The following is a 21616-nucleotide window of genomic DNA, read 5'->3' as shown; positions in this document are numbered from 1 at the left end:
GCTGAACAAACCATGGGGATTTGTGCAACCTGCCCCAGGAGAGGGAGGCTGAGCCGACTTTGCAGTCTGGCAAGCAATCAGGAACGGCCTTAGGTCAACTCCACTGCTCCTTATAACTTCTCTCCCCTGTCTGGCTGTCTGCGCTGCCCAGTCCAGCCGAGGGTTGCTCCTGACTGTTTGTATGAAGCCAAGAGAGCTCAGTAAGGGAAACCACAATTGGCTGGACATGAGTTCATTCACGCTGCTTCCAGCAAGGATCCCCCTGCTTCCAGAAGGCAGCTGAGAACAATCTGCCATTTGTTTCTACTTTTGCCTCAGCTACTAAACAACTTTCCCATGGGGTCCACAGATCTATGAGAGAGAAGACCCTGTTGTCAGAGGATTACAAATACCTAGCATGTACACAGGAGCACAGTACTCACCGCTTCAGACCTCACATACAACTACAAGGCAAGAAACCAGAATCACGAGGAACCCCCTACAACACACCATAGGTAAAAGCAGGAGAGGTGAGAGCGCCGCCAGTGCTCTGTCACTTCACTAGCTGGCAAGTCAGTGGGTAATACAGGCTCAGAAGACCACAGGCCAAGGATCATGCCCCATGCTACAGAAGAAAGCAGACCTCCCACAGTTTGTGCTAACCTGACCCACAGAAAAAAAATCCTTCTTGACCCCACATTTGGCTACTGGTATAACCCTGAGTAGAAAAGCAAGGCTCTCTAGCCACGAACCACTGGGTTCCAGCACCCCTGGTACCAGCAGAGGAATGGCTTGGAAAGTGCTTCAGTGAGAGGAAATAAAGGGCCAGATGCTCAGTGGGTGTAAGTTAGCGTAGCTCCATGGGCATCTATAGAGCTATGCAGATTGATACCAGCAGATCTGGCTACAAGTATCTATTGCTTGGCATTCCTCAGTCAGTTCTGGATCAGCATTTGAGAAGTCACCAGCCAAGAAATATATGGTAGTCCTTTGACTGCCTTCACCATGCGTTGCCCTCAGGCTGCCTCATGCTTCCCAAAGACAACAGCCAACGCTCAAAACATGGGAAACAGGTGATGCAGCGAGATCAGGAAATGTGGGTTCCTCAGCTTTGGATGCCAGTGGTGCCATCAAACCATGCAGGGAAATCAGGCTGCCCTAGTTTCAGGCCTCAGCAGCTGTGAGACCAGAGGAACGTCTCTTCAAATGGTTGTTTTCAGTAAATGTATTTTTTTATATAGTTTCAAGACCTTTGAGGGGAAGACGCTTAGCTAGTGTGAGTGCCATTGTGCTGTGGCTGGAGGTTTCCCCAAGGTGTTTTACTAAACGAGAACATTAAGTGATTAGAGGTTTAAGGGAATTCCTGAACCTGGAAGTTCATTTTCCAGTGTGTGATCTTGCAGAGGAGGAGATGGATGGCTCAAGGGCTGTGGTCTTGTTCCCTGTAAGTGAACAGTTCTGTCCCAGCTGATGCTGAGGTGCGATGGCTGCGAAGAGAGCAGGTGGGATTCATAAAGCTGCCCCCGCTAGGGAAGATCTGCCTGATGGATGGCAATTTCACAGAGAACTCAAGGGCTGAATGGACGCAAGAAACTTCCCTGCTCTGGACCCTTCTCAGCAGGAGGGTGCTATATAGCCAGGTTTACTCCCTAGAGAGAAGACCTCCACTCTTGCATGGTCACCAAGGAACACCCAAACTGGTTTTGCCCACACCAACTTTGGAAGTCCAAGCAGTATTACCACATCCCTGACTAGTCCTTTGCTATACCTTTGCTAAGAAGATCTTCTCAGCAGCTGAGTTTATTTTCCTAAGCACAGCACTGCAGGGATACAGCTGTACTATCTCTGTTTTGGAAGCTACTATGTGCAGAGGGAGCTCAAGTATCTCGGCGTAGTGCTGCCTCACTGCATAGACATTACTCCAAAAATTCTCCCCAAAACACCCCCTCTGAAGGAGCTAGAGAATTTCCTGGCTCCTGTCAGTCTGAGCCAGACCCAAACCATGATTTATTAAGATGCTGTTTTGTGGTATATCATCTTTGTAACAACAGGGACACCTTATCCTACCCAAAGCAAATTGTGAGCAAAATGGAGATCAGCACTTTTATCCCCTCTAGGAAAATTGACTTTAATAATTTGGACAACTTGAAAGGCTCCTGCTGCCAGAGAGGTAAATATTCATGACGAGTATGTTTTTAAGTCTCCAAGTCAGCTTACAAAGCAGGTGCTGCATCTTTCAAAGGTTTTTTTTTTTTGCTGCACTGCTTAAAAAAAAAAAAAAGGAACATGGGGATTTTCCTATTCTTATTGAATTGTTCTTTAACAAATCACAATAATTAATAGTCAAATGAAAAGTGGCAGGGAAATGGTAGATGAAAAGTGATCTGTAGCTCTTACAGCACTCGCATGGAGAGATATGGGACAGACAAAATAGACTGTCTCCTTGCATGGGGGAAGAGTCAGTGGTAGCTAATGCTTGTTAAATATCGCAGCACTGGAAAGAGGGGTCATGATGGGAAGAATGCATCCTGGTTACATGAAAGGGTTAACTCTCTGACTGATGGGGAAAGAGATGAGGAAAGAGATGATGAGGAAGAGTTGAAGAGGGGACATCAATTGAAAGATGTTCCAAAGTTCAGGTTCCGCCATGAAGAAATGTCAGTGATGTACCCAAATATGTAAGAGCATAGCACCCAGTCCCTAGGTTGACCTCTGTCATCTACAGCTGAAGGCCTACACTGGAACTGAGCTAGAACTGCAAAGTCTGGGCTCCCCATAGCAAGGACTCAGAACTGATGGATGAGCCTTCAAATGATTAATTATTAGGGCTGTGTGAAACAGCACTGTTTCGTTTCAACTTCCACTTCAGCAGGCCAGTGTTTAGTTTTGAGTTTTGTTTCGAAACCACTGTTCCATTTCATTTAGTCGAAACTGTTTTGCCTTTTTGACACTGTTTTGACATTTCGCCCATAGGCTATAATGGGGAAGCACAAAACTTCCTATAACTTTGTCATTTTATGGCAGATTTGGATGGAAACATCAGGGATGGTAGACCCTTCTGAGGGCATGAAGCCTGCCAAGCTTCAAGGAGATAGGTATAGGGATTTCTGGGAAATTGCACCTCGAATTCTTGAAAGCAAAACTCATGTCACTTGTAAGTGTGAAGTCAAAGGGGGTGAAAACTGCAGGTATGGATGGTAGCCCCTGTGGAGGCCACAAAGCCTGCCAAGTTTCAAGGAGATAGGTGCAGGGGTTTCTGGGCATCTCAGGCAGCCAAACCATCATAGTCAGTATCAGATCAGTCCTTCCCCCTCTTCCCCTCCCTCTTCTTACTTTCTGTTTCTCTGCAGGCAAGCCCAGCTTCAGGTTCAAAACTCAAAATGTTTTGAAAGTTTCGAAAAGTTTCAGCTGCCCTTGTTTCATTTCGAGGCTGTTTCGAAGCCCTTTGTTTCATTTCGATTTCTCTGTTTCAAGCTCGAAACAAGTCAAAACAGCGTCAAAATGAAACAGCGGGCAAAATTTTGCACAGCCCTATTAATTATACAGATTTTACTTATCTCAGCTCCAGAAAAGCCTGGGGCCCAGGCCTTGAAAGGTATTCAGGTGCCAAAAAACACTGGAACACCTTTGAAGGTCTGAGCTGGGGTGGTTTAGGAACACAAGCCCCACTGAAACTCAAGAACAGGATCCTGGGAGTCCTGGCTAGCACATGACAACATTTTAGGAGGCGACTAGAAAGAAAAGGCTCCAAATGCTGGGGAAGTCTCATAGGGACAACTGGGCTGTTAGCAGTTCCTTGTGCCATTAACTCCTGGAACACCAGCTGGCCATGCTCAACAATGGATGAGGTTCTCTCATTGTTTTAATGAATTGTGCCAGGAATTACCTTGGTCCTCATAATTGCTTTGATAGCAGCTTCAAACTCCTCGGAGTTATTGTAGTCCACTGTCCATACGTGAGGCTTCCCTATGAAGTCCTCAACATAGGGGTGTTGGGAGGATACCTGGAAAATGAAACAAATACCAACTGCTTCACATTCTGTAAAGGAAGTGCTGTGACCACAAGCAATGACCTCCCTGCAGCTAGGCACTGGGAGGGGTGAGATAATGGCAGTAGGGACACTGGTGAAAAAGTACTGAAGGCCAAGATAGGCCCAAAGTGGAGTATTTAATCCAAACACTCCCCACCCCCTAAACATTTAAAACATTATACAATTATCTAATGAATCTAGACACCCCATTCACATTAATATTCATGAGAACTGGGGGTTGAAATCTTGGCAGCCACAAAAATCTCAATCTCAGTGAATCAGAGAAAATCCAACTCAAATAGGAACCCGTCCCAGGTGCACCTTAATTATCAAGGTTTTCCAAGACCAAGAGCCACACTGATTTGTCCATTCTTGGGCTAGTGCTAAGTGAGAGGGAAGAAGATTTCTCCACTTACACACTGTGAGGCCTGAGGAAGGGTGCTGTGATATAAGAAAGCTTGCCTATATCTATACCAACCATTCAGTTGGTCCAATAAATTGTATCACCCACAAGAATTCTTGCCTCTCCTATATCTCCTGGACCATCATGGCAACATCACCTCAACATTATATGTGCATCCTCAACATTTCTGCTGTGTTTTCTGGAGGGAGCCTGACTTTTCAAATCCACTTCTAGTTCAGCATATAGAGTCAAACAACCCATATAGCATCCATTCAGCATATAGAGTCAAACAACGATCTTGTGGCCTGCTATAAACTAGTCAGGGGGGATCAACAGGCACTGGGGGAGTCCCTGTTCCCCCGAGCGCCGCCAGGAGTGACCAGGAATAACGGTCACAAGCTGGCGGAGGGAAGGTTTAAGTTGGACATCAGGAGGCGCTACTTCACGGTCAGGGCGGCTAGGGTCTGGAACCAGCTTCCAAGTGAGGTGGTGCAGGCTCCCACCCTGGGGGTTTTTAAGAGGAGGTTAGATGACCATCTTGCTGGGGTCGTTTGACCCCCAGTACTCTTTCCTGACATGGCAGGGGGGCGGACTAGATGATCTGCCCAGGTCCCTTCCGACCCTAGAAACTATGAAACTATGAAACCCTGCCGCCACAGTGGGAGGCTTCTCAACAGCAGGCCTGAGACAGTGCCACTTGTCATCCTCAGAGCGCAGCACAAAGCTCACTTCTCAAGTCCCTGAAGAACGAGAGCTGAGTAAACCTGGCAGTGGGCTAAAGAGGATACAGCATCAGCTGAACCAAAAGGCAGGGCCATCCATCTCACAAGCAAGAGGCTCAGTCTGAATTAACCCTCTCATTCTTCTAACAAATCAACCAACCGGCTAGACTCAAACACAAACTATAAAACCCAAGACCTCCCTGGACCCATCAGAAGGCTCAGAGGTGAATACGCAGAGGGATGACAGCAATGAGTTGTATCTTTTTCCGGTCATGCTTCTCCCTAGCAAGAGTGGCTCAGGATGGCCGGCTTGGCTCTTTTAAGACATAAAACAAAATGAGCAGCAGTAAGTCTTCTGTCTCACCCACATGCACACACATGTACACTCTTTTTAGGAACTGTTTGCCTCTGACAGCCTTCAGCAAGTCATTAAGGACCAAGTCAAGCCCTCCCAATATCAATGTAAGTTACAGTATTGTTGGCATAATGGACAGGTGGCACACGAGGAGAATTAATGTTTCAGGAGCTAATTACAGCAGCCTTTCTCTGTCTTCACAGGTCAGTGAGATAAATGGGATGTGAGTGGGCACCCACCACACTGTAAGAACAGCAAATGGACTGACTGCTCAGGAAAGGGAAAGCAGCTGCAGTTCAGTCTGGGGACTGGCAGAGAAGGGGCTAGCAGCGGAGGTGGGGAGAGAAGAGAGGGTGCTTTAGGATTAAGTCTAATCTATCTGAAAGAAAAGCAGAGATTGAGCTCCTTGGTGTGGCCAGTGGAAGAAATTTCTCCACAGGGAAGCATGGATTTACATTGCCTTATCCACTTTATCAATAATACAAGGTTCAATTTTCTCAACCTTTTAAATTTGAAAGAACTCCCGCTGCACTCAGATTGAATTTGTAGCCAGGGGCAAGCCCAAGAGGGTGGGTTTTTCTTCCCTCTGCAAAACAACCTTCATTCCTATTTTGAATTCAGGCCCAAATTTTCCTGGGAACTTTCAATCCCAGATGTGGGGATCAGCGGGTCAAGCTGTGGCCAGGTTGAATGAGTTTTAGACAAAAGTCTCTTTGCTCAGGTTTTATTTTGTAAAACTGAGAACTAAACCCAGGTTCCAGGTAATCTAAACTCCCCAGATCTTGGCAGGCTGCAGTTAAGATGGAGAGGGCAAAATACTACATTTATCCTAGGTACCATTCTCTTGAACTTGGAGGAGGCTTTGATCAATATTTGAATTTTCCAGCTGATCCCCTTCTCTAGTTCAAATCCAGAAGAAAACAATGTGGCTATCTGATATATTGTCATTGTTCAATATTGTAGAATCATGTAAGCAAAATTACCTCTCTTGATGTAGGCTTCCCCCGGAAGAATTCGTGATTGAGGGAGCTGTGTGGTGGATTGAAACGAGACTGCAGGAAAACACAACCATTGGCTATGGCTTCCAAAGGGGCAGGACCTTCATATGGGAACCCAAAGCCTATGAAGAGCTGTAAGAAGCAAAAAAAAAGAAACCCTGGGTGAATATGAACCAAGAATATTGTTGCCCAGACCTTGGCAACCCTACACTTCACCTGACTCACCAATTCAAGTTCAGCAAGTTCCACGTTTGGTGTTCAGCTCTGCTCTCCTGGAGCCTGATACAACCAAGCTCTTGATGAGTCTCTTAGTTTAATTCATAAATAGCTTAAATGTGTTAAAAGGGTCTCTCCAAAATGAGGTCCTTGTGAATGTCAGATTGCACACAGTATATTTTCAACTCTGGGCCATTAATGTCAATGGAAATTACATCTGGTTGTATTTATCCCACTGATTCCACAAGGAAAGATTTGCTATAATTCTAAAGAGCTTCCTGACCAAGAGTCAGGGATCCAGGGGGGGAAGGGCCTTAAATTCATGAGCTGCCATCCAGTGCCCTGGCTTTATTTCCTGATCACAGGGTACAAGGATCTTGCCAGTGCGTGTTTCCCCATCACATAATGAAAGCACAGTAGGAAGTCATTACATAGGAAGAGCCACCAGCTAGAACATGACGGTGGGGGGGAGTAGCATATCAGTGGATGGACAGTGTGAGTGATGGGTGGGGAAGCACATACTCTACCTGACTCTAACCAATAGAGAGGCAGTAGTAGGAAAGGCATGGCATTTTGGGACCATCGGGCTGCTATAATGTCACAGAGACCCAACTCCAGAGCACAGCTGAGTAAGTATTAGCAAAACTGTCCTGCGATTATTCACTGGAACCTTAAAGGGAATTTCAATGTGCTGACACCTGTGACCTTCTCACTTTGCTCTCCATGAGTTGCTCAAGCTCTACTAGTCCAAGAGTTTGCAAAAAGGATTTTAAAGTTCAAATAGCTCCCAAAAGCGTATTCCACATTTTTCACAATTTGTACCCTCTTTGATTAGCCACATAAGTCATGTAGCATTATTTCTGTTTCCCAACGGATGACTTGTATAATTAACTAACAAAGTATAAACTGGGCAATCTAACCATCAGTCATTACCTTGGGGCCGTTTTGTCAATTTATGCAAGTCATTTGCCTACATTTTAGCTACATAAATGAAATAAATTAGTTAGAGAGATCACAGTGTGAACCTTGTACCTGATTGCACAATTCGCATTTCAAATGGCCTGAAAACCAAAAATCATGACTATTACTGCTGGAAAAAATTAGCAGCTAATTTTGAATAATAAAGGGATTGGAGAGTTTTGTAATCTTTCTACAGACAATCTGTGAAAAAGAAAAACTCGTCAGATTTAATTCTCAGTTGCAATTATTTTCTCAGCTCAGCTCCTGGGTAATTAGTGCTGTTGATGTGGCCTGCAATCCATGGAAGGCTAAAAGATCTTCAGATAATGGATTTCTTCTCTTCTTCTAATTAGATTACATTTCCCAGGGTAACTCTGCTCTACCTCCATACCACCTGGTTGTTTTATGGGAGAATAACTTTGGACTTTGTCAGAATTCCCTGTAAAAGGCCTAGCCCCCCATTGTGTACCTTGGCTTTTCTCAGCAGCTGCTGGAATTCATGCTGTGGCAAAAGGCCATGGTTCTTGACAAAGGCTGGGACCTCAGGAGGACGTTGGGTTTCATAATAAACAGTGCCATGGATTTCCATGTACTTGTTGAGGATGGCCAGGAACTTCTCTTTGCCCTGAAGAAGAAAGTAAAGAAGGTCAGATGAATGTGAGATCCCCAAAAGACATACTTGATTCCATGCTGCCAAGAGAAAGGGAAGGGGCCTAAGTCTGATCTCTGTCCTGGAGCCTTTAAAGTCCTCCTATCTAGCAAGGCAAGACTGTCTTCATTTACAGGGAGGGACTCACCATCATGCAACGGGATTCAGTCTGCACAGCATGGAATCCCCCTGCAAGGAAGGTGGAATTTTAGGGCTCTTGGACTGTCACACTGGTTTCACACTAGTACAATCCTGTTGAATGGCATGGATTACTCTGGACTAAGAGTAGAACCAGGTCCTCCAATCGGGTTTGAGGTATCTGAGTGTAGGATCTACCCAAATGCACAAAGACTGATAAGAAATGACAAATTAGAACAGAGAAGACCCAGATTCTCAATGTTATTTAGGCACCTAGCAACCACAGATGCTAGCATCTACATACTTTGGAAAATCTGGGGCTAATAATTTGTCTAGGCCAATATCTTGGTCCTGCCATACATCAGAGTGGATCCAGTGGAAGTCCCAAATCTTCCATAATACAATCAAATGTCATGATCCCGTATCACCGTGAAGTGGTGGGAAGAGTTTATATTCCTGACCCCAACCAGTTATCAGCTCATGTCCTAAAGCACTGAGGTGAAAAGCTCTTCTAATTTATATCCCATTTTGTTTTTCTCACTTGTATAAATCTCTAATCCTTTGAAAAAAAATCAATGATATTTATTTGCCTTAATGAACTACCACAGCAGTGAGCTCCACAGGTTAATTGTGTTCAAACATCTCCAGCTCTGTACAACCTATTAATTGTTCTTCCCATTACTGAATACAGAGACAAGGCTTAGCTTTGGATTCTCCCCATCCCAGTAACATGTCATTCTACCTCAAACCTGCATGTCATGGGGGCCCGAGGGCCCTGTCCCCCGTCGGGAAGAGGGCTGTCACCTGAAATGTATAAAGCTTCCCACATGTCCATCATTTTAGGGTCCCCCTCCAGCAAAAATAAGTCAGTGTCTATGATGCTAGCTTTGTCCCATATCAAGAAGCCATAAAGATGAACAGGACAGGAAGTTCTGCACAGACAACAATATGAGACATGGAAGACAGGTCATACTTTCTTCTGCATGCATGGGTTTGGATCTCAGTTTCTCCATAAGATGCCTTTAAAGACAAAGCCTTGGAATCAGGCAGTTCTGGTATTGTAAAAAGCACATGATTTCCAGTGTTGTTTAATTAATCATGCAGCTACATATACTTATACGTATAGCAGGAAGTGTGTGCACGTACTTGTGTTGTATGTATATATACATTCACACTCCCGCACACATTCATACATGCATGCACACACACCCTGGAATCCAATTCTAGTAAACTCTCATATAAGAATGCTCCTCCTATACTGTTTCATGCTCTTTGAATCTTAATGCATAGCCATTTTGTGCTACACTCAGATGATTCAATCTTGTATGACACAATAACAACACTTAATGTGTCTGTAGCACTTTACATCTGAAAAGTGCAGTGCAAACACTATTTAATCCTCACAGGAACCTTTGAAGAGGGCAAGTATTATCATCCCCATTATACGGATGGAGAAACCCACATTTGCTGACATTTGATGGCTGAAAACGTTGAGGCACAATTTCATGTTCCTGGAGTTCATTGGCTGCATGGGATAGAATGACACAAAGATTCAATAGACCTGAATTTGGGATGTGGGTGAGGTCATAAGGGAGTTATGAAGCACCAACAAAATGAGTATCAATAAAACCTATAAGCAGCACATGAGTCTATGCTAGGGGCGGGCAATTATTTCGGGCACAGGGCCACTTACTGAGTTTTGGCAAGCTATTGAGGGCCGTGTGACAGGCAGCCAGGGGCAGATAAATATTAATTTTCTCAATTTTTTAGGGGCTCCACAGGCCAGACAGAATGGCCTGGCAGGCTGCATTCAGCCTGCAGGCTGCATTTTGCCCACCCCTGGTCTATGTACACATCATGCATTCTATATGTCATATATGGGCAGATAAACTCATTTAGGGTCAAGATCCCATCCCATTGGACTCAATTGTAAATCTTCTAGGGTAAAATGCCAATAGTGCAAGATCAAGCCCTTAGAAATGCTTTACAGAGTTTAAAAACATTATTTGGTAGTTAATGTAAATCCTTTTGTATACGTGGTTTTGTCAGTACCAGATTTTCTTGAAAAGCTCTGCTTTGGAGGGGTGATTTGAAAACAAACATTTTTAAGCTCCCTGTGAACATTTTTTAGGTTTTTGAAAATGTAAACTAAAAAATTCTTTTCTCCCCCTTCCTCCCACATTTCTCCTTTGCCCTTTTCCATTTTGTTCTATTTTACTATCAGGAAATAGGGAGAAAACCTGATTTTTTGGTGTATGTTTCATGGTTTTCTATTTTTAAAAGCACTCAGAAACTTCAAAGGATTAAAGACAGAGCGACACCTTTTTAGAGGAAAAAGATTTGTCCATCAAAAAGTCCTGTGGATGGTAGATTTTCAATTAGCTCTGTTCAGTACATTGACTTCAGCTGCAGCAGGTCAAAGGGGAGCAAGATCGTATCATTAAAAATATTTAGACGTCTCTAAGAGTTGCCTAAAATGGGGTTTCTGTGTTCCACATTTTTGTGGTATCCCAATCCAGTAACTTGGGGGCCTACTAAGGATAAGAGCAAGTGCTTTGTATGCCATGGAAAACATGAGAATCTCTTTTTTGCTGGGATACAACTGAAGAAAGTCCTGGCCCCACTGAGTTCAATGGCCCAAATCTCAGTAACTGCAACAAGAGCAAGATTTCAACCCTGATTTCTACATCCAAAGGATTCAAAAGATACCAAGTCTTACACGCTCATTAGAAAATTCATGCTGCCTGTCAAGCCCGTAAAATCAAAGTCCTACAAAACCTAACGGCTCGCTGGACTAATACAGTTAACGTACACCAGCTTCTTAGCCAACAACACACAAAGGGAGTACAGCAGCTAGCACTGTACTGTATCCAGTTGCCTCTGACAGCTCAACCAAAAGGACCAGGATCCTATTTACAGCTGGGGGAAGCCTCTGGGATCAATGCAAAGTGTGATTCATAATCATGCCTCTGGAACTGCAGTGCAATGTCTTAAATGCTCTGTCACTGTGTCCCTCAGTGCATAATAATTTGGAAAAAAGGAAGGGGCATGTAGGAGAAGGAGATGTTAAAAAAGATTGTCTTCAATGCTGGGAAGAGGTGGAGAGATTGCCTAGTCTCCTCTCCAGGCCTGGATTCAGACCACATTATTGCCACAAGGCTCCATTAATAGGGTACCATGGGGCTTTGAAGGTGCTCAGTAGTGGGAGGAGGAGATAAGGTAGCCACCAGCTTGTAGGTGATGAGGTCAAAAGAGCAGGATAAATGCAATGCCATCACTTGGGTGCCTATTTAGTTCACTAATACACTTGCTGCACAATTACCACAACTGATCCAAAGGGAAGGAGGAGAGGGTCTCGCCTGTAAGAAAGGAATCACTCTCTTCCTCCTCTGAAGTTATTCCAACATGCCGAAGCAGATGGGCACTTTCTGACATGGCTTGGCTACACTCCTGGGCTGGCACTCCCAGCTGGAGAGTATCAATTTTCCACACAGCAAACATAGAAAACTCCAACACTTTTTTTGTGAGTAGAGGACTGTGGAGGGGAGGATCGTCTCGAGGCTGATTACCACCCAAGCTTGCTTGACATTACCCTTTCAGAACTGAACGGAGTTGTGAAGTACTTCATTGTTGTTCTAGCAAACTCAGCCCTGAGGACAAATACAGCACCACACAGTCCTTCCAAGCATGGATTTCATCGAGGGTCTCTTCTCTGTGCTCAACAAAAGAGGAGCAACCTTCCCTTTGAATTTAGCTGAGATCAGCATTGAGCTTTGCAGCCTCGGCATCTCTCCCCACGCTACTTCTCATTTCCCTCTCCAGGCTCTTTACAAGCCTTGGATAAAAACTCTCAACAGCATTAACAGAAGAACACAAGCCACAAGACACCCTGCCTGGGCAGGGGGTAAGCAGGAAGGGGTGGGGGGGATGCAGGGACTGCAGGAGCCTGGCATTTGTGGAAAGCAGGCTACATTAAAGACTTCTTCCAATTCACAGAACCCCCAGCACATCCTCTTGATTAATCCTTCCAACCTGAACGGTCAGGGATTTAATGGGAAAGAGGCCCTTGATATCATTTATCCTCCCCCATCAGCTGAAGCAGCCCCCATGGCTAATGCTGCAACAGCAGTAGTATTTAGCTGCCAAAGCAATATGTCAGCACAGGAACGTGTTCTTCTGCAGACGCCAGGTAACCCTCTGCCTTCCTCACAGCCCCACTTACTGAGAGAGAAACCTGGGCCACTGAGAGTGCTCCCCCAGTCTCCCAGGCCTGTGGAGAGCATGGATAAAGGCTCGTGTCCAGGCTCATCTCTGTTTTTATGTTAGAAACACTCTAGCATTTTAAGAGATTTTGTCCCCTTCTGCACACCCGCTTCTTCTGGACACTCCTTGCCTTGCCTCTCTGCCCTTCCATTAGGATATTCTGCATTATCATTTAGACCGATGTGTATAAGCTGTTATCAGATAGCAGCCCTTTACATCTGGGTTGCACAGGTGTTAAGTAACTACACACAGTATAGACACTGAAGAAGTCGGACGTGTTTCTATCAAAAGATACTTCCAGGTTTGTACACATCGTGTTTATAGAAAGAGCAGATGCAAGACATTCATCCCTGCACCACTGCAAATTATTTGAATCCTGTGTAGAGTTAATTCAGGGAAAATGAGAGGTAAGATTACACCTGTATAAATTACATAGGTATAAGTATCATGCATCCACAGCTGTATCAAGCTGGCTGTTTTCTATAGGCAAACAGGCTATTACCTGCTGCCCTGTCACCAAGAGTTGAACTATTGTAACATCACTTACTGTGAGCATCTATTACCCAGATAGCTGCTCATCTATCCATTCTGGATACTGGCACATTTTACATTTGTCACAAAATGGATGACAGTTCCACTAACCTATCTACACTAATAACTAGGGTTGTGGACCTAGTGACTGGCTCAGATCTTCCTCAAAGTTTGAGTTTTCTGGGTGGCAAAGTTTTGATCCAGGCTCCTCTCTCCTGGAAAGCAAATTGCCTCAGATTCATTCCTTGCCCCTTTTACAACAGCTAATGGCTCCTAACAGTGAAAGGATTTTAATTATATAAATAAATCCATAGGAAGCAAGGGAATGAGAAATCAGTGGAGCCCAGGGAGCTATGCCAGAGCTGGAATCATTTGCTGCAGGAGGTGAGGCTGGGTGTTGGGAGCCATGAATAGCTGTGCGCCAGAAAACGAACAGCACACAAAAGCATCAAAGAGACATGATTTACAAAGAAAAAAATCCATTAGAAAGGTAGGGCAGGAGAATGAGGAGCCCAATTGTTAGTAAAAGTTCTGTTACTGCCAGAGGGGCAGAGAGGCAAGCAGCATGGGCTTGGGTAACCCCTAATAAATGGCATCATTGACCTGTTTTATACAAGGGGTACAGTTGTGCCTGTAAAACAGGCTTTATTGCAGAGATCTTGCTACTTGATGAAATGCAAATGCAGGACTCAGAATAGCCTGCTAAGACCTGGTTATAGAAAGATGGGGCATTGGAAAGACCAAAAGACCAACAATATCAGACTATACACACAAGCTGGCAGCATGGAAGGGTTTAGTGACTCACAGAAAATGCAAGCTCTTTGCACTTGCTGTCCTGAAACTGTGTTTCAACCATCACACTTGTCCCTGATATTTTATTTTTATGCTGAAATGCCCAGTTTAAAAAGACAAGAGACTTGTGCACTACTGTACCTGCAGCTGCAACATCCCAGGGAGAAGCACAGAAGGAAAAAAACAAGAGAGAGGGATAATTAGATCCTGCAAATGAATGATGCAAAGAAAAGCCCTGGGTCTGATCCAGATAAAAGAGGCTGGAGCTAAGACTATCCTTTATGTTCCATGTTCCCCATTATGATACAAAAGACCATTGAACTGTATGTTCAAAGAGGAATGGCATAGTTTTGGTCCAGTTCCAGGGGAGAAGTAGTAGAATACAGGATTTACCTCATGAGCTTAAATCTAACCCAGGTTAGCAGTGCGTAAAGATTGTTACTAGCTGAAGGTGAGAGTTGGGATTGTTTGATAGATGGTACTGGACTGGACGTAGAAGACCTGGTTCTAGTCCCATTTACTGCCCTGCTATGTGATCTTGGACAGGTAACACCAGGTTCTCTGCTTTGGCTCTGACCCCATGTCTACCTTGTCTATTTAGGTTGTAAAACAGGACTTGATTCTTACCATGCATGTTGGCACAACAGGGCTCCAGTCTTGATTCATGTCCTTACACACTGCTATGACACAAGTAATGGCAAGGGAGGTATGCAAACAGTTGACACTGTCAACTCAGTTCCACAAAGGAAATTATTCAGACCTTAACCATTTTAACTGCGGGAAGCTGACTAGTTCAGCACAATGCCTCAAATGTCCTTTCTGTCTCACTTTGGCTAATCTACATCCTTAAAAATGTTCCTTCTGGATATTAGGAACATAGCTGTTACCACACCAGATCTAACCTGAGGGCCCCTCTAGTCCAGTATCCTGTCTGGCAGGGGCCAGCATCAGCTGCTCCCAAAAAGGGTACAAGAAACTCCAACTGGCTGGTTGTCCACACAATAAGTTTTAGAACGATGCATCAGTTGTTATTACTCCCATGACTCCTACATAGGCCAGTGGGAGAGATGGAGTAAATGTCTCCTCAGGTCTTTCCAGGCTCCGCTTTTAAGGAGTGTAGCTTAATTGATAATTTTTTCAGAAGCCTCCATTGATGCCAATGGGACCATCACTTAGCTCTCTGTAGTCTGGACACACCAGTGAGGGCACCTACCTTCCAAATGCTGGCTTCCTTCCCATACACCACTGCCATGTTGCTTACTTTGTTGGACTTGATGAACTGCTTCTCAGTCTCGTTGAGCTCCTCAGACACAAAGCCCATGAAAGAGTTGTCAGGAGTGTGGGCTACAGAAACCAAGGGGGGAAAAGAACCCCTATGTGTTAGACTCGTGCTGGTGCAGAGAGGGGTCTTCCACAGGCCACCACCTGTCTTCCCAAAGCCTGTGTCACATAGCCTGGCCTCACTGGCATTCCCCATGGAGGTTACTTGTACTGGAGAGTGGGGCTATAACCCTAATTCATGGAGAAGGTAAACACAGTTCCCCATGCTTGTTCTGTGCTAATGGGAATTTAGCTGTTGAAGGTATCCCTGGTGTCATTTGGGTGCAGAGGATCCCTCAGCTGAAAGTCCCCCCTTATTTCCCCCCGGCTGGACTCAGGATTCCCTCCTCCAACACTTTTCTTCCTGGGAACAGCTATGCTGGAAAGGGCATGGCCATCCGACTGCGGATAAGGATGTGCAGACTCCCAGCTCCAGGTGAGTGCCTTAATCATCAAAGTGTCTCTGTCAGCTCAGCCATCAGCACCTCCCTCTGCACAGAGGCAGGGAGAAAAACACAGGAATGTAAGAAGTGCCAGACTGTGTCAGCCATTTAGCCCAGTATCCTGTCTCTGACTTGGGCAGAAGTGGATGCTATAGAGGGACAGCACTGAACCAGACATATCTAGAATGACCTATCCCCTATTCAGTACCCACTCTGGCATCCATCATCTATCGGGTTAGGAGGCATTGGTGTTAGATATGCTCAGTAGGGAGATGTGGGCCAGGGCTGATCTGAGGAATGAAATATTGGGAGGCATTAGAAATGAGGCAATGGTGCAGCCCTTAAGGGCTGATGTTTCAGTACCACAGAAACACTTCACAAAATGCAAAGAGGGTCTAAAGGGCTCCAGGAGTGAGAGAACAGAAAAAGCAAACAGAAGCTATTAAAATATGTGATATGAAAACTGCCTGTAGGTCTCTCTAAAATATAAGGCACTTCCTAGACTGCCAAATAGATTATATCCAGCCAGGGGGTAGAAAATATTTGAGTCACTGCATGTATAATGGGTCACCAGGCTCAACTGAGATGAGCAAAACTCCTTTCCCCTTGATGGGTTAGTGGATAAATTGGAACTATAGCCCCTTTCTTGAAACCAGCTGCCTGTCTCCAGATGGGCTATGCCCAAACTGGAAATAAGACTTTTCTTGGAGAAAAATATCTGGTGTTTCACATCCCTGCTCAACTCCCTATTTGCTTGTCATTTCCAAAAGCTGGTTTCACACTCTGAATCTCCCCAGATCAAACTGTGGCTGCCAAGGGCTAAAACTGGGAAGCATATTTCAAAGCTTTTCTTTCTGTGGAATACCCTGGTGAATCCCACCCATTCCATGAAAGGATTTGTTGCCATCACTGGGGTGGGCACACATGAGAGAGAAGTGAAGCTAACCAAGGCAAAGGCTGGGATGGTCTCTATGGTTAAGGCACCGACCTGAAACTCTGGAGAGTAGAGTTCATGTCTGGCTTTGCCACAGGCTCCCTTGTGGGGGAGTGCTTTCATTTCTTCATTGCCAGCACTTACTTGGTGGGCCAAGGTCTTGCCAGTGCTGACTTCTGCCAGCAGAAATTCTGGTAGTAGAAAGGGGCCACCACCGCCGAGCCCCAAGACCAGGTGCCCAACCATGCTCTTCTGGCAGCTCTGCACAGCCCCACTGCAGCAGCTATGGGGTCAGAGTGTCAAGTGCTTTCTGGGAAGGCATTCATGGCCAGAGGGACCGCGGCAGCCAGCAGCAGGCATAGCAGCAGCCCTTTTCCACATTAACAGAACTCTCTGACATTTTGCTCACGGAAAACAAATCCTCCAGTCTGATGTTACTTCTGCCACACTGATAAATCCCTTCTTTCCAGCTTTCTGCCCTTCCCACCACCTCCTCTCTTTGGGTTTCTGGTACTAAAACCCCTGCTGTTGCAGGAGGAGTGATTGGGTAGCTGAGCTGCTCTTGGGACTGCTCCCTGCAGAATCTCTGGGCTGACAAATCACCATGTCACAGCAAAGTCCTTCACTGCCGAACACTGGGAGGAGGGGAGCAGCTGGGGCAGGCTGAGAACATAATTAGCAAAACAGTGGGAGTGGGACAGAAAAGAATTAAAGCTAATTAAAGTAACAGGGCCCATTAAGCAGGCGTTTCCTTAGGGCACGCTGTCAAGGTTAAGGTCAGATGGAAGCAGCACACATCCCATTCAGCATGCTTGAGAAACCAGCTTTGAACTGAAGTACATGGTAAGGACTTGGCATTGCTTTTATGGCACAGTCTGAGCATAGCATGAAGAGGGGGATTATTTTCTGGCTCTGTCCCTCTTTAGGGGATCCTCTGTGCACCCCCTTACTTTAGGCGAATGGGTATTGCAACCTCTATAGTTCTAGATGAGACTGCAAAGATCTTCTCAATGGCATGCTTCAGCTGGACAGAAAGGGGCGTTTTTGGCCATGTGAAGCACTCACTCCCCCAGTGTGGACGTGCCAGTGTTTGCCCATCCTTTCCCAGGCCCTGCTGGTGTAGAATGGGGAGCCAGAGTACAGGGGATTGAGATGCACACCCAGGTATTAGCTGCTCCCTGGTAATTGTTTACAAATTAAAATCAGAAGGCCCCTCGAACTGGAAATAAGATACCAATTGTTCCTAAAAATGAACTGGACATATCTGAGTTGCCTGTTTGTGGCAACCAGCACAAAGAGGAGAGTGAATGTAAATTTCTGAGCACTGAGAAATAAGAGCTGCTTTCCTTCGAATTATTCTAGTCTCAGGAACTTCTTCCTGTTCCAGTGCAGCTGACTTATTTTGGGGGGGGGGGGGGGGGGGGGGGGGAAGAAGGGTGCATGGGTGGGCTAGGTACGGTATGGTTGGCAGGCTGATGCCCAAGAGTGGTTAACAGACACCCTAAACCCTTAATTGCATATTCCCATTGTGTTCACTGGCCTGGATCTGACAGGATGATTTGCAATTATCAAACATGCAAGTATCAAAAAAAATCCTCCTAAGATCCGAGAACTAAACAAGCCATCACTTACGAAACATCGTCATGAACTGCTTGGGGTTCAGGTTCCAGTACCCCCAGTTCGTCCGGTAGCCGTGCAGGGTGGCATACTCTTCATGATTGTAAGCTGGCTCTGTCCCAAAGGTATCAATGACCCGAACACGGCACCTGTCCAAGCAAGACAACAATGGTTACGTTTCACTTCCATTTTGCAAACAAAGAGCATCAACCCATGAGATCCATCTTCCACCATCTCAGGACCAAGATATTGTTAGAGCCGCTATGGGCTTGGGGAGATGAGCATTTAGTAGAATTACTACTTTAAAAAGGATTAATGGGTCTTGCAGTCCAATCCATGAGAAGACAGATCCTTCATATCAATGAGCAATGACTGGCTTGAGCATCCATGTGGTGAGTCAAAGAAGCCTTCAGCGCCCCATGAAAACCTTTTGGGATGATACAGAGGCAAGGTAATGCTGCCTTGGGGCAGTGCTATGTGCTTGAACTCCAGAGGCCAAAGCTTTGTTCAGGTTTGTGCTGCCTTGCTGCCCAATGGCCAGAGGCCTGGAAAAGATCAGCGCTATTAATGCTGAAGGTACAGTGGGATTTAGGCTTGTTAGTGCAGGTGAAAGGATGTTGACAACAATGGTCAGAGCTGGGTTTGATGCAGAAGGCAACTGCACAAGATTTGCCTGAGCAACTCTGCCAATGCAGACCAATGGTGGTGAGAAGAAGTCTATCTGTTTCAGTCCTAGCTGCCACACATTGCTGCCATCATACTTGGATTGGCAGTGCCCCAATGGCTCTCTTGTGGCTTTTAGGTACACCCTTCAGGTAAAGACAGTGCAGACCTGCATTGCATCCATGTGAGCACCAAGGCACCATGCTTGCCCTTCCATGCAGGGCACAATGCCCCAGGTACTACTTTTTGGAGGTTTGCCTTGTGACATCTCCTGTGTAGACACCTTTGGGTGACTGGCACCCTAAAGTTCAGGAGTAGTGGATGTTGTGCTCAGGAGAGCACAGGGCCCCAATTACAGCTCTACTTAGCCTGGCAAGGGATGGGGTCAATGGGGGAAGTTCCCCTTGCAGAGCTCCAAAGGCACAGACCCCAATCTCAGCTCCTACTGATCCAAGCCGGATCATCCCACATCTGTCAATGCACTTTGGTCCTGACTCTGGGCATGAGCTGACCCCCACCTCCAGGCAAGAAGTTATTTGCTCCCATATTAAGAAGCACACTGTCAGGGCTTCTGGTCAGTGTTTAGCAAAGAAGGAAGGATGTATTTTCAACATCCCTTCTGGAAAGGAAAAGATTCACTTGACTCCCTCCTTGCAAATAAACCAGGTTCCTGTTCAGGTCTTTCATTGGCCCGACATCTTCAAAAAAGTTATACATCTTCTGGAGACATTTTAATGCTTTCCCCCATATCCCAGGAATGCTGAGGCAGGCATTACCATGGTGAGGGAGATGGAAAATAGGAAAAGTGGAAAAAGAGAGAGGATGGAAAAAAAAAAAAAGCCCAAGCTAAGCCTACAGAGTAAATGCATTTATAATAAAAGCAATAATGCTGCCTGTCATTTTTCTCTCTAATAAAATCATGTAGGATAGTGGAAGGAATGGGAGAAAACATAATAAATAGGCAGGACTATCAGCACTAAATTAAATCACATATTTTGCTGGCTGCTGCTATGTCAGGGAATGGGGACATTAGTCTCTCTCAGTGCTGAAGAGGAAAGGAGAAAATGGGCTTGGGCATGTGGGCCCTCTTTCTTGCAAACGCAAAGAGATCTCTCTGCCTTTTGTGGCAGATCACACCTGCAGAGTGGCAAACGTATTATTTAGAGACACATGCACACGCACACACAAGAAGTCCTCCCTGAAACTATTTGCTTCCCCAGCACAGAGCCTTATAATTAGTTTTTGTTTTAAGGTAGGGTTTGAGAGCCTGCTCTCCCTCCTTCCCAAGCAGATCTCAGCACGTTATGACAGCAGCTGGGAAACAGTGTGGAGGCAGTTCACTGGGCAATGTACCAGCTGTCAGAGCTGTGCACATAAACAAGGCTGGAAACAAAGGGTCCAACTTTTTAGGATGTGCTGGAGATCTGCTGCAGGCCAATTGGTAGAGGAAAGGAAAGGTGGCATGGCCAGGGGAATTTCACTGCATCTTGCTGCAAGATGGCAGAGAATCTGCTTTCACATTCTGGCTGAGGTGAGGCAGCCTGCGAGTCTAATCTGTGCCTCATGTCCTGTATAAAACTCCCAGACACCTGCACATGGGCAAGCCCAGTTGATAATCCTGCTTGAAGGACAGGGAGAGATTGATGCTAGAATAGAATCCGAATTGAGGGGAACTGGCAGAGTCATAGCCCATGTACTGGAATGACAGTACGTGGAAATCCATCGACACAGCTGCATGGTGAGATGTACAAAGCCCCTGGCAAGAACATACCTCAGTCTGTCTACACCTATTTAACCCCAATGAAAACAAAGCAGTAATTATATAAAAGAAGCCTCTGAAAGGAAGAGAGTGATTTTTCTTACCTGTATTTCTTAAAGGAGAGCCCCATGTGTTGCTTCATTTGCTGTAAGCCATGGTAATCAGTGTAAATGAGGTCAAAAGGCAAAGGGATCGTCAAGGGGCAATTGCCCCGTCCAGGAGGCACCCCTAAATTACTGAAGAGAACAGGGAAGAACTGATCAGCCATTGAACACAGCCAAAGCCCTTTTGCTCACTCTGCAAAGTCAACATTCATTTTCCTACAAAGTGTTTTAAAGAGACCATCCTTCCCCTCCTTCAGACCAGCCTGGAACTCCATTCTCGCCGTGGGGAGATGGTTCTATCAGGGCTGCCCAGGGCCTCCATCCTTGGATTCCCACCAGCTCTTCTCTGCGAGTGACTGTCTGGGTAGAGCTGCCTGCTGTGATGTTGGCCAAGAACCACTCTGACTTTCTGAGGCCGTGGAATGCAAACAATTTAGATGCTGTTTCAGGGGTGCACCAGCTTCCCCTGCTGGAGAGGCAGGGCAGCGGACTAGGGCTGTGTGAAGCTTTAGTCCCTGATTCAACTTGGCGAACATTCGGTCCAATTAAGTGGCCAAATCTCCAAATCTGAATCGAATCAGAGGACTCTTTAATCTCTCCAGATCGACGCGGAGAGATTTGGTGATTTGGACACAGACACAGCTTTAAATGTATTTTCTACATACCACTAGGTAGCAGGCGCAGTTCATGAATGCTGCGATGTTGGAGCGCATGGAGTGTCCCACAGAAGCAAGGGGGGG

General features: G+C 45.7%; 1 protein-coding gene across 2 annotated transcripts in view; it reads right to left on the bottom strand.

Moving 5' to 3' along the window:
* Window positions 1-21616, bottom strand: part of MGAT5B (mannosyl (alpha-1,6-)-glycoprotein beta-1,6-N-acetyl-glucosaminyltransferase, isozyme B) — a 183375-nt gene that overhangs the window by 26412 nt on the left and 135347 nt on the right. Inside the window, exons 9-15 of one of the 2 annotated variants that reach the window (XM_025197428.1) lie at window positions 20877-21008; window positions 18366-18499; window positions 15250-15380; window positions 14178-14183; window positions 8133-8288; window positions 6473-6619; window positions 3866-3982 (exon numbers count right to left, since the gene is read on the bottom strand). In XM_025197428.1, the coding sequence (XP_025053213.1) occupies window positions 3866-3982; window positions 6473-6619; window positions 8133-8288; window positions 14178-14183; window positions 15250-15380; window positions 18366-18499; window positions 20877-21008 (823 nt within the window). The remainder of the gene's footprint in view (window positions 1-3865; window positions 3983-6472; window positions 6620-8132; window positions 8289-14177; window positions 14184-15249; window positions 15381-18365; window positions 18500-20876; window positions 21009-21616) is intronic. The other variant, XM_025197429.1, reaches the window with a different exon arrangement.

Source organism: Alligator sinensis, unplaced genomic scaffold (genome assembly GCF_000455745.1).
Source record: "Alligator sinensis unplaced genomic scaffold, ASM45574v1 scaffold400_1, whole genome shotgun sequence".
Lineage (NCBI taxonomy): Eukaryota > Metazoa > Chordata > Crocodylia > Alligatoridae > Alligator > Alligator sinensis.
The sequence above is the reverse complement of the archived record's forward strand: the minus strand, read 5'-3'. Positions and strand labels throughout refer to the sequence as shown.